This window comes from Meriones unguiculatus, chromosome 10, assembly GCF_030254825.1.
Source record: "Meriones unguiculatus strain TT.TT164.6M chromosome 10, Bangor_MerUng_6.1, whole genome shotgun sequence".
Classification (NCBI taxonomy): domain Eukaryota; kingdom Metazoa; phylum Chordata; class Mammalia; order Rodentia; family Muridae; genus Meriones; species Meriones unguiculatus.
This window is the reverse complement of record NC_083358.1, coordinates 39,173,919-39,186,662: the sequence shown is the minus strand read 5'-3', so window position 1 is coordinate 39,186,662 and position 12,744 is coordinate 39,173,919. Positions and strand designations below refer to the sequence as shown.

Below are 12,744 nucleotides of genomic sequence, written 5' to 3'. Positions count from 1 at the left end.
AGTTTCTACAGAGGGGCGGACTGGGGCAAGGGAGAGTGTTCAGACTAGGACTACCAGCTGGGACTAGGGCATAGTCAGCACTTATTGAGCACTTGCTGAGTACACACCATACTGTCTGACCAGCAGACTCCTCACAGCCCTCTCCTGGAGGTTGCTTAAGGACAAGCATCCCTGTGATGGAGACATGGCCCTATTCCACTGTACAGACTTTCTTAAAGCTGCCTGGGTTGGAAAAGTAGGAACACCAAATGCCACTCTCTCCCATGGTGCTCCTGTGCAGCCCAGCTGTGTCTACCAGACATGCTGGTGACAACTAAAGCCAAGGCCTCCTTCGAGGAGTAGCAGAAAAGCCACCTGTGCCTGGGGCCTGAATGGCATGGCCACACCATGTGCCCTGTGTGGAGTCACGGTAGCATTTGTGGCCCAATGGGTACCAGATAGATTGAATAGTTGATGCTTGACTGTCTTTGAGTCCCTGGCCAGTCACCAGGCTGGCCTTCCTGGATTCAGGGTCCCCTGGAGGAGGGTGTCTGACCAATAGGATCAGAGTGGGACTGTTACAGATAGAATCCACAGTACTTGGAACCAGTGGCCTACCTGACAGTAAGAGTGCTGGGCACCAGGAGCCTTCTGAGGAGGCAGCCATTCTAGTTTTGTGCTCTTTTGGTTTTGCTTTGCAATAACAGACCATTCTACAGGCAACACTCTTGATGGTATCAGGGAGCTGTGGCCTCTTCGGCACTAAAGGATGGAGGCCCTTGTGAGTGCTGGCAATGGTGAGGCAGGGAGAGAGAGAAGGAAAAAGTTCTCAGGGGATGAAACCACTGCTCCAGGTTGCCCTGTAGCTGCTGTGGTCTCGGAGAACTTGTTTTCTAATGCTTTGGTTTTCCATCAGGAAAATGGATCTAATAACAGTAACTGCCTCACAAGGTTCCAGTGAAGATGGAATCCATGAATAGCCAGTGCTGAGGACTGTGGGGCCCAGTGCCATTCAAGCCTGTTGCCTGTGCTGTGATTCCTGGCTCCAGGGTACCAGGTGGACGGGTGCAGATAGCTGTCAGGAAGAGGGTTCTGACCTGAGAAGTATGAACAAAGAAAGGCAGTGTGCTCTCCCACACTGCACCCCCCAACCCCACAGCTGTTGCTCTTGGGTACTCATTGCTACACTGAGATGTGTGAATTGAGTGGGGTGAGAACAGAGCCCCATTTTCCTGGCCTGTGCCTCGCATCACCAGGATCCTGACATCCCAAGAAAGCTAATCTGGAATTCTGTCTGGTTGGGACATCTCAGCTGCCCTCACAGCTCTCCAGGCGACCTAGCCCTCTTAGATGAGGGGTCTTATTTCTTCAAAATAGGTTAACGAAGTCACTGTACGAGGGCACAGGGGAACTTTGAAGTGGGAGCACCTTTTAGAAAAGTACACTGAAGTTCCTTTGTGCCACACAGAAAGGGTCAAAGGACTCCTCTGGGACATTCTGTTATATGATGCAGCCTATGCCTAGGTGTAACTATGCCTAGGTCTGGATGTACCAGCTGGCCCCTCTTAGACACAGGAAAAATGGTACCAGTAGGCCACACACTTCCCATTTCCTCTCTGCTTCTGAAAGCCAGACACATAGAAGACCATGCCCTTTGGCAGAGCAGAGGACCCCAGGTAAGCAGAGGCTAAGAGCAAGGGTCAGGATGAGTGCATTCCCTGAAAAAGCCAACATACATCTATACCCTTCCTCATACTGCTACTCAGTGCTCATCCCTCTGCTCTGCATCTTTGAGGATCCCACAATGTTAGTATAGGAGGCAGTGGATACAGAAGGCTATGGTCCCTGGGTCCACAATTTGTCTGGTCCCCCAAACACCTCTTCTTGCCCTGCTCTGCTAAGTAGCTGGTTGTCTCTACCAGAACTGCAGGCTGCTTATCCAGGCTCTAAAGATGGGGCAGAGCAGGCGTCTGAGACACCACAGGGAAACCTGAGTAACTGGTATGGCTATACCACAAAGGCTTTCTCCGGGGCAGCCTCTGGCCTCTGCAGGGCCAGAGAACTGAAGGACATGGAGCACAGCTAATAGGAGGGGCAGACGGGCCCAGCACTCCTGGCCTGAGGACACAGCACAGCCACCTTGATCCTGAATTCCTCCTCTTCCCTGTGCCTCCCTACAGTGGCCCTACCACCTGAGAAGACCGACAGCCTGGGCAGTGGAGATGAGAAGAGAATGGAGAAAGTGAGTGAACCCAGCCCCAGCTCCAAGAAGCCGCTTAAGTTTGAAGTAAGTTTCCTTTTGAGGGCTGTGACTTTATGGTGGTCTAAAAGGGGGAAACTGAGGCCCATCTAAATGGCAGGACCTCTCACCTCTTGTGCAGATAGTTGCTTCTGTGGGAGATCCTCCCTGCTGCCTTTGGGTCAAGACACCTCAGCCATGGCCTCCCCACATGGGTGGTGGCTAGTACACACTTCCAGGACTCTATGACAAGGTGTGGGTGCACATGGGGAGATAGGATTCTGATCCTGGGGCCTGTTGTCTTCTTATAGGATCCTCGGGTTCCTCGGGCCTTCCATTTTACCCTCAGAGGCTGATCTGGAACATAGGGACCCTCTCCTGTGGCATGGAAGAAGCCGAGGCAGGAGGCCCTTGCCAGGGCCCCAGTTCTAGCTTGGCTTCTGTTTCCAAAGCAACACAAGGGTAGGCCCATCCTCCTGCCCTTCTTTAACCCCAGCAGTGGGGCAGAGTGGGAATCTGAACTCCCTCCAGGCGCCACAGACAGGATGAGGGCTCAGAGTGAGGCCTGGTTCAGCAGAGGTTACTGGCATCCCTTACCCTCACTGCTTCGTGCCTTCCCTGACCCCCTCTTCCCGGGGCACAGCTCTACTGTTGGCACGAAGGTGTGAGTTCAGGCCAAGTCCCTTCACATCTTCCCTGGACTGTGGGGATAGCGAGTATCTACTGGGGTTCTAGGAGCATTTGGTGCTCCCACCCTAGAGTATGCAGTTGGTTGCCTTGCTTGCCGTAACTGGGGTTTCCTTCTTTTCCTCGGTGCTAATGGAACCCTTTTGCTTGCCAGGAGACCAGCAATAAAATGAAACATGGTTACTGGTTCCTGCCCTGGCAGATCAAGTAGTGTGGCCAAGGGACAGACAAATGACATAGCTTGCCAACACAGTGTATGATGGATATGCACAGTTGTGTGTGTGTGTGTATATGTGTGTGTGTGTAATGTGTTACATCAAATCAAATGTGTCTCAGGGGTAGAGTGGACCCTTGACATGTGTCAGATTAGCATGTCATAGATGAGGGAAGGCTGGCTTTGAAATCAGCATGGCCCATTTGAGAGCCAGAGGGAACCAGCTTCCAGCTGCAGCAGTTGCAAGCAGGAACAGCTTGTCTGCCGTGAACACTCCCGTAAGCAGCTATTTTCCCTCATGGTGGTGAAGCCAGTCTCCATGCTCTCTGAACTGGGGCATGGGTGTCTGTGCTGACTCCTGGCATTGCATGGTTCAGGTCACCTCTGTCTGGGCCTTCAATGCCTGGACCTGTAGGGCTGCCCTTGGCAGAGAAGCAGGGCACTTGAGGTGGGAGTATGGGGATTGTTCCCATTGCTGCAGGGGAACTGGGAACTCTGGGAACGGGGAACGCACGATGGAGCACCATGTGGCAAAGGACTTAATTGTTCTGATGACTTTATGGGACAGAGGATAGATATGATCATTTTCTATAGTTTATATGAGAGGAAAATGAAGCATCGGAAACACAGCAACCTGCCCAGGATCGTGCAGCTCTTGGGGCCATGCTGGGAGAAGTCTGGGAAAACTGGAGTTTCACCTCTTCGTGTCCTCCTGTGTGCTGCTATCCAGTTCAGTTGCCCATGCTGAGATCTTCTTTGGCTTCCCAAGTCACTGGTCCCTGTTGCCTCCTGGGAGCTTCTCACCCTTGGTTGAAGTTTGCCCTGTGAGGCAGTCTGCTGGCAGAGTCCATGCATCTCCTTTGTCTTTGAGCACTAGAGATTACTGGTGCCCTGGGACTTGTAAGCCCTGCCTAGACTCTGGCCTCTTTTCCTGGCTGATCACATCTTAGTCACTGTCCTTCTCCATTTGCCAGGATATCGGGGGATGGCTAGAGGTACAATGGCCTTACCACCAGGCCTGAGGTGACCCTCCAGTTGATAGTTAAGCAAGCCACATGTCTGTCTGTCTGTTTGTCCAGGAGCTGCAGTGTGATGTTTCTGTGGAGGAGGACAGCCGACAAGAGTGGACTTTCACGCTGTATGACTTCGACAACAATGGCAAAGTCACCCGGGAGGTAGGTGTGCTTCCTGTAAGGTGGCAGCCCTCAGGCACCAGGGCTGGACTGAGCCTGAATCTCTTGCCTGGTGGGGCCAGGCCTAGGGAAGGACTTGTGGAGAAAGACTTTTGGTAGTGCAGGGTGTGCTATCCCCTAGTGAGTGATCAAGAGACAGAAGGCATGCAGCGGAACACCTCACACAGTCCAGAGCAAGAGGCACCCCTCTGGGGAGAGGTGGGAGACAGTGGCACAGTCCATGGTCTTCCCGGAGGGGGACCCCAGGATCCAGCAATTTCTCCCTGCTTCCTTCTCCTTGCAGTCCCTAAGCTCTAGCAGCCACCCCCAAGGCCGCACAGAACAGACTATGGCTGGTCTCGGCCCCTCTTCCCATTAAGAACCCTCCTACCACTCCTCCCATGTTCCCCTCACCTTTTCCAGACCTCCGTCTCTGGATATTGAGCACCAACCAGGCTGAGCCCTCAGGCAGGAAAGAAACAGTCTCTGTGCTCCATGTGTTGCTCTGACAACCTGATGAGGCAAAGAACACCAATGAGACAGAAGTGATCAGTGGGGCAGGAGCAGCTTCTTGGAAAGATGGCCCAGTGCTAAGCTGACCTCAACCATGCAATATGCTGGCCTGGGAGGGTGCCTACCTGGCTGACCCCCGGTTAAGAACTGAAGGATATTGGCCTATTCTCTTTGGAGAATAGATATAGTGGGTCTCTAAGGCCCTGCCAGCAACCCAGATTCTATTTCAGGTGTCAAGAAAGCCTAGAAGGGCTCAGGTTCAGTTCTTTCATTGTAACCCACCCACCGCCACCCTGAGTAGGCCTGCACTATGAGGTGGGGCCTGTTAGAGATGGTGCTTGGCCCTTGTATGGAGGTGTGGGAAGAGGTGGATTAGCTTTGTGTCCTTTTGTGGCCCAGCATGTGAGCCTGTCAGCCTTCCTCTCTAGAGGCCCTAATGGTTGGCCTCCATATCTCCTTATTCCAGTCAGGTTGGGACAAGTATTAGCTTCTCCACAGCAGATGCAAGGAGTCACCTTTAAGCACTCAGAGGGATATCTGAGTTACAAAGCGTGCCTCTGTCCCGGGCTGCAGCTTGGGGAACATGAGAAACAGGTGCAAGGAAGAGGCTGACAAATATTTAACCATTCAAGACCCTGACCTGTGGTAAATCCTAGCGTATACTGTTGTAGATAACAACAAAAGGAATGCATTGGCTCGTGCAGCTCTGAAATTCCCTTCTGGGAGGCTTGCTTCAAGTATGGCTGACTTCAGAGGCTCAGTATGTGCAGGGCCAGGCCTCACTCAAAGCTGTCCCTCTGCAGTCTCTTCTTACTGTGCAGACTCTCTATGACACTGAGTGCTGTCAGCTCTAGCCTAGATCCCTCCCTCTCAGGAATCCCTCCCGTTCAAAATTTCCATTCACATTCCAGAGTCAAATCTCACTGGCTTCATCACAGGACACATGGGATCATCTGTGGCATTTTTACCACACATGCCATAATGAAAATGGCCAGCCCTCAGTGGCTGCCTTCTTCCTTTCTCCCTAGTTTAGAGATGCTGAGGGGCCTCCTGTGTGTATCCCCTACTGCAGAGTCCTGCACACAGATATTCCTGTTTTTTCATTCATGTCTTTGTTGATGAGAGGAAGGAGCCACAATAAGGCAGGCTGTCCAAGGGAGGTGGTTCAGTGTGGCCTGAAGCCAGCCTCTGGTTGTGTTTTCTTTCTGAGGAGCTAGGATACTGGCTTTGAGTTACGGACCCTGCCTGGAAGATCTGCTCATCTCAAGCCACAAAGCTCCTTTTTAAACCTGCACACACCTCTCCCTCTCTTCTTTCTAGTGTGATTTGGTGTGCCCAGGCAGCCAGGCTTCTATCTCACTGCATCTGCTGCCTGGTGTCCGGGCTAATCTTCCAGGTCTGAACATGTGGCCTTTCAGGCTCTCAGTCATATGGGATGCAGTTATGGTCACTTCTGTCAATCAGCTTTCTGTCACTGTAGCAAACACTGAGCTACTCAGTTTACAGAGAGACCAGGCTTACTCCAGTTCACGATCAGTTGGCTCTGTTGTTTTGGGCCTGTGGCAAGTTGGCATATTCTGGCAGGTGTGAATAGCAAAGCAAAGCTGCTCAGCTCAGGGCCTAGAAACAAGAAGAGAGAAAGAAGAGAAGACTGGGTCCCACAGTTTCTTTGGGGAGCACATCTTCAGTGACCTAAAGGCCCACCACAAGATATTACCCCCTAAAATCTCCACCAGCTCCCAAAATGCCACCCTGAGACCACATCTTTATTACAGCAATTTTAGAAACAAACTGTAGCAGCCCCCGTTGCCATGTACCAAACCCTGGTTTTTAAAATGGTGTCACAGCTGCTTCTTAGCTTTGTGCTGAAGTCACGGAGCAGGACTTCAGGCCTTCTGAGCATACAACACTTGAAGAATGTTGGCAGTGGCCCTTGGTTTCCTTGTTTGTCACCTCCATCATGAAGATGATGTCTCTTGAAGATGGTGCAGCTTTGAGAATGGGTGGCATTGGCTATGCAGGGAGCCATGGGAAGGACAGGAAGGAAAGGAGTCCTGTGTGGCCTCTCCAGAGGAACTGAGACAGTCGAGTATGACAGGAGTGAGCAGCTGGAGGCTGTCTCAAATTGGTGCCCCGCCCCCAGTCTGTCCTCTGCATGTCTAGTCTGGTCTTTCAGGGGCTTTTGCTAAAAAATTAAATTTGTTGTCAGTGTTGATAATTTGAAATATTTCTCAGAAGACTGGATCTCTGGCTTCGCTCAGTAGCCTCGTCCTGTAGAGTCAGCCTTGTAGAATGTCTACCATGTTTCACAGGTATACCTTTGCCACAGATGCCCAGAGCACAGAAGTCCTAGTAAGGGGTGCTTGTGTCCCCTACCCCAGTGAGAACTCTGAGACTCCTCACAGCACACTGCTGCAGTCCCCATTCTCTTTTAATAGGTAACAGGCCCAGAAACAGTGGTCAGGTTTCTCAGAGATCAGTTTGTCTTCAGTGACTCTTACCTCACACTCAAGGCAGAGCGGCTTCCACAGTAGACACTGGTCTTCTCCAATCCATCTGGTGAGAGCACCCTTCCTAGTCTGTGAGCAGCTGCCTTTTCACAGGGAGAGAGCAAGTGAGCTCCAATGGCCACAGAGCAGGAACATCTGCTCCCATGCGCCCCCTTCCATCACCTTCATCTCCCTCACTCACTGAGTACAGCTACAGTGTCCACGGGGATGACTTCAGCAGAGGAACGGGTGGGGACCGCAATCCAGTCCAATGGAAGGGCATAATTGCATTGCTATTTTTCCCTCTAAGAGCACAGGTATGTAGCATCACTGGGTGCCCCTCACCCAGGAGGGTTGAGAGCTGGTTTGTAAACTCTTCCCCTTCCTGGATGAGGCTACTCAGGGAGCTTGCACACAACCTGTTAAGGCCCCCAGTGGCTCACAGTTACAAGGCACTCTGAGTTTGTGAGATTCTTTCCTTGCTCCCTATTCCCTCTTCCTGGGATTTCCCCCACACTCGCCATTCTGCTTCGAGCTCTCTTTGAAGGAGCTGGGGCCTTCAGCACTGCAGTGGTCACCAACTGCAGTGGCAGTGTTGCTGGTGGTAGTGCACTGGTGGCTAAAGTACGTGGGTGTCTGCTTCCTCCCAAACAGGACATCACCAGTTTGCTGCACACCATCTATGAGGTGGTTGACTCCTCTGTGAACCATTCCCCGACATCAAGCAAGACACTGCGAGTGAAACTCACTGTGGCCCCTGATGGGAGCCAGAGCAAGAGGAGTGTCCTTTTCAACCATACTGGTGAGAGTGATAGCAGAGATACCCACTTTGGACAAGACAGGAAGGACCACGTCAGCCTGGGAGGGGAGGATGTGACCTGGCTTCCACGGACAGTTGCTTGGTGTGCTGAAGGGCTTCAGCAGGTCCTTGAAGGAGTAGCCTTGGGTCAGAGGGAGGGGTGGGAATTGCAGACGGAAGGCCCTGCGTGAACAAAGGTAGATAGGTGAGACTGGGTGTAGCACGAAGTGACAGGAAGATGTAGTGAGAGGGTGGCAGGCCAGGCCTTGGAGGGCAGCCTATAAATCTGGAGAATTGAGTGGAGCAAGCAGCTTTTCTGATCCTCACTGGGCAGCTCTGCCACAGAGCTGTTGTGAAACACTCTGGGTGCTTTTTGAGGGCATAATGGCAGGCAGTCCCTGGCAGAGCAGGGTGAGAGTGATAGCACTGATTCGTGTTTCTTGGGCTTCTGGGACTCAGATCTGCAGAGCACGAGGCCCCGGGCAGACACCAAGCCTGCTGAGGAGCTGCGGGGCTGGGAGAAGAAGCAGCGAGCCCCTCTCAGGTACGGCATGCACAGGCAGGGTAGCCAACTCATGCCCGTGAAAGTGTATTGAGCACCAGCTGGGTATATACATCTGAAGGACTTTGAATAGCAGGCTCCATCTTGGGTCCTCTACAGTGGCCGTGGGTTTATTTCAGAAGTACAGATTTGCAAATCAAAATCTAAATTGAAAAACAAACTCTATAGCCTTCACTATATTCCATATTAAAACATCCTTCAGATTGTCTCCCCACTCGGTTTGGATTTAGCATGTGTTGGGTGTTCCTGATGTATTATGCGCCAGAGATGGCTTAGCACAGCACCTTGGGGTCTGACACCCTGGGATTTCGACCAGGGAGTGTGTGCGCATGCCTTCACAGCAGTGAGACGAAACCCCAAACATCCCAGCTCTGGTTGTTCAGTGGGCTCTGAGAAACCTTCATTTGCAGGCTTCTTGCTTTCAGAACTGTGGGCAAGGAGGGCTTCTAAATCTGCAGTTGTCTGTCCCATTGTCACCTCCGCATAAGCAGAGAGAAGGGGTGTTTGAAGGACACCTAATAATGGCATCAGGGCAGCAGGCAAGCATGGGGATCCTTCTCCTCTGGTGCCAAAGAAGGCATGACTGGAGAACAGCCTGTTGTCCTTCATGTGGACACGGAAAAGGCAGACGGTGCCAGGGCCCCGCTGGCCAGGCAGTGGGCTGGACGGCAGGCTCCAGGCTGGCTGGAGGTGGGTGGGGCAGGTTGAGCTGGGCATCGGGGAAATGAAGGCACAGACTAAGAGGTTCCTGTCTCGGATGCCCTGCTCCCAACTTACAGAGGAGAATGAGTGGTGAGCTGTGTTTTTGACCTGAGGGCTTGCCAGCAGACTTCAGGACCTGTGCCTTCCTTCTTACCGTCCATTTTGTCACAGGTTCCAGGGTGACAGCCACCCGGAGCAGCCGGGCTGCTACCACCATTGTGTGGATGAGAACATCGAGAGGAGAAACCACTACCTAGACCTGGCGGGGATAGAGAACTACACGTCTCAGTTCGGACCCGGTAAGGGACCGCCACGTGGGATGGAGGCTGGGTGCACAATGCCGGCCAGTGGCCATTGTACCCCGGGGACTGAGGAGATACGTAACTTTTTACCTGGACAGATCAGAGGCTCTTCTCAGGGGAGGTAAAGTTAGTGACATTTTTGAAATGAAAGCAATACTTAGACAATGCTGAGCAAAATCCATCAGAGTGAGAGGGGAGCTGCGGATCCAGCAAAAGCAGTAGCACCACTCACGCGATGCCAGGCCTGGCATCAGCCACAGCTCTGGTGGCCGTTTGGTCCAGGAAAGTGCTGCTCTGCCAGCCTCTGCGCCCCTTGACCTTGTTTCAGTCCTGTTCCCTCTTAGTGTCGAGTTCTCTCTGGTTTCCTTGCATTCCCTTTTGCACACTTAGAGCGCTCCCACCCACCTTAGTCCGCCCGTCTGTCATCATCTCTCCCTCTCACCTCTCAGCATACGGGAAAGTCCCTTCTTCTGCAGGGCAATAAGGGCAGTAGAGGGCTCAGATAGAGAGGTGATGATGGTACCTGGTCACCCAGGGAAGCCCAGTGCACACAGTGGGTGCTCATGAAGTATCTGTTGGATTGGTTCCTAGGCTCCCCTTCGGTGGCCCAGAAGTCAGAGCTGCCCCCTCGAATCTCCAACCCCACTCGCTCTCGCTCCCATGAGCCAGAAGCCACCCACATCCCACACCGGAGGCCCCAAGGTGTGGATCCAGGCTCCTTCCACCTCCTTGACACCCCATTTGCCAAGGCATCGGAGCTCCAGCAACGGCTCCGGGGTACTCAGGATGGGAGCAAGCACTTTGTGAGGTCCCCCAAGGCCCAGGGCAAGAACATGGGTGTGGGCCACGTGGCCAGAGGTGCAAGAAGCAAGCCCCCCCTGGTGCCCGCCACCCACACCGTGTCCCCCTCTGCCCACTTGGCCACCAGCCCAGCCCTCCTCCCCACCCTGGCACCCCTGGGGCACAAGAAGCACAAGCATCGAGCCAAGGAGAGCCAGGCAGGCTGCCGGGGCCTGCAGGCCCCACTGGCTGCGGGAGGCTCCACCGTCGTGGGGCGGGAGCAGGTGAGGGAGCTTCCTGCCGTGGTGGTGTACGAGAGCCAGGCTGGGCAGGCCGTCCAGAGACATGAGCACCACCACCATCATGAACATCACCACCATTACCACCACTTCTACCAGCCCTAAGCCCCACCAGGCCGCCACAGGAAGGACCCACCCCCACGCCCCGAGGCATTACTATTCTATTAATTATTGTTATTATGGCAATTATTGTTATTAATAATTATTGTTACTCCACTAATATCTAGCTAGCCTTCATGTAGAAGATATATGGAAACACAGAACTAAACTTTTATTTATAAGTTGTGGGGATTACGTAACTCACCCAAGAAGTGACCCTGGGTCTGAAAGGATCCTTGGGCCCCCCTGGCTGCAGGGCCCACTCAGATCTTCCCAAACCACAGGAGCCCTCGCCCAACTGCCCCACTCCAGCTCTTCCAGGAGAGCACCCTTACCTGGTTCAGCTTCAGAGACCCTCAAGAGCTCCAGAGGACAACAGCTGCTACCTCTCAGCATTATTCTGGTTTGACTTCGCCCTTAATCGATTGTAACATGCCACAGGGGATTTCAGCGGACTGCCATCGCACCCTCCCTGCCCTTGTGTTTTCACGCCTCAACCTAGACACACCTTATCTGTGTTTCCCGGAGTCACTGCCTCACCTTTCCAAAGGGAACATGCCCTTGGCCCAAGCCAGCCCTGTTCTATTTTTTTTTTTTTTTTTTTTGCAATGCACAATGTGGAAGCACCCCTCTATTCCTGTGCCCCCCTCTTTGATTTTGAAGGAAGCGCCTGTGTTTAAGGATTGTCCTTGGAGCCAGCCTTCTCATTTTGGAAACTACTACAGAGAGAAGCAACCACATAAAGAAGTATGGTTTCCCAAGACGGCACCATTGTACAACGGAGGGTGTGAAACCTGAGTTTGCCATCAGCCAATACACTTTGTGGCTCTCTAGCAGCCTTTGTATCTGTAGGTAGTTGCTGCCTGTCCGTGTCTCTGTATCTTTCTATAAATACACTCTCAGGTATCTTTGCTGGTGTGCAGAAATCACTGAGCTGCTCTGTAGAAGCTCCCCCTGTGTTTCATGTAAAGGCTGCCTGTCCATCAGGCGCAAGCGGCCACCTCCCTCTCGTTCTTTGGGCTTGAAGACTGCAGTTTTGGAGAGACCCTCTTAGGTATAGAAATTTAAGAGTGGAACGGGGGAGGGGAGGGGAGAGGAGAAGCTGAGACCCTTGGGCAGCATCCTGTCAACCCTGGAGCAAAGGCTGAGGGACAGCAGAACCCAGCCCAGCACTAAGCCACCATACCCCTGCACGTGAAGGGTGAGGTCCGAGGGGCACCTGGGAGCCATGACCTTCATTCAAGGAATGTAGCAGGCTGTGTGGGACACTCGCCTCTGGGGGCAGGAAGGTGAATGGCCTGACTCCCTCTCCTGCCTGCCTGCCTGTCCTCCTGTACTGGCATCTGCTGAAGGCCTTGGGAGGGAGTGGGGTCACATGGGCTTTTATTCTTAAGGGCCCAGAGAGAGTCTGATCCCAGAAGGAAATGATCCCAGCTGTCCCTCCTGCCCCTTTGGCTCCTGAGTTTAGCATGGTTGGTGAGCGTGTACTTCTGAAGGTAGTGAGCATTTGTTTTCATGGTGTTCATTGCTGCTGTGCTTGGGACTGAAATCCTCAGGACATCACTATGAGGAAGCAGGAGGTGGAAGTCAGGGAATACATTCTCGGAGAGGCTCAGAGAGGTCAAGAACCTGCTTGAGACACACAGTAGGTGGCAGTACCGAACCCTAGTCTTTGGGGTTCCTAACACTGAAGGATATGAGCCCTGGGTTTTCCACAGGTGAAGCTGTGAGTTTCTGTTTGGCTAGAATCCAACTCAGAGATGTTGTCTGCAACCAAACCAAATGGGCAAGGCATTGGGGGAGCTGGCTTTGAGGTGACAGGATCCAGTATGTGAAATGAGAGTTTTTGTGCCTGTGTTAGCAGGCCAAAGCAGAATGCCTACTGGCATTCTGGATCCAGGACCAGGA

General features: G+C 52.8%; 1 protein-coding gene across 1 annotated transcript in view; it reads left to right on the top strand.

The window, feature by feature from the left end:
• The window catches only part of Nkd1 (NKD inhibitor of WNT signaling pathway 1), a 68,144-nt gene extending 56,397 nt beyond the window's left edge, over window positions 1–11,747 (top strand). Inside the window, exons 5-10 of the mRNA XM_021656826.2 lie at window positions 2,160–2,266; window positions 4,199–4,294; window positions 7,948–8,095; window positions 8,552–8,636; window positions 9,528–9,655; window positions 10,250–11,747. Of these exons, the coding sequence (XP_021512501.1) occupies window positions 2,160–2,266; window positions 4,199–4,294; window positions 7,948–8,095; window positions 8,552–8,636; window positions 9,528–9,655; window positions 10,250–10,842 (1,157 nt within the window). The 3' untranslated portion in view covers window positions 10,843–11,747. The remainder of the gene's footprint in view (window positions 1–2,159; window positions 2,267–4,198; window positions 4,295–7,947; window positions 8,096–8,551; window positions 8,637–9,527; window positions 9,656–10,249) is intronic.
• Window positions 11,748–12,744: the final 997 nt, after the last annotated feature.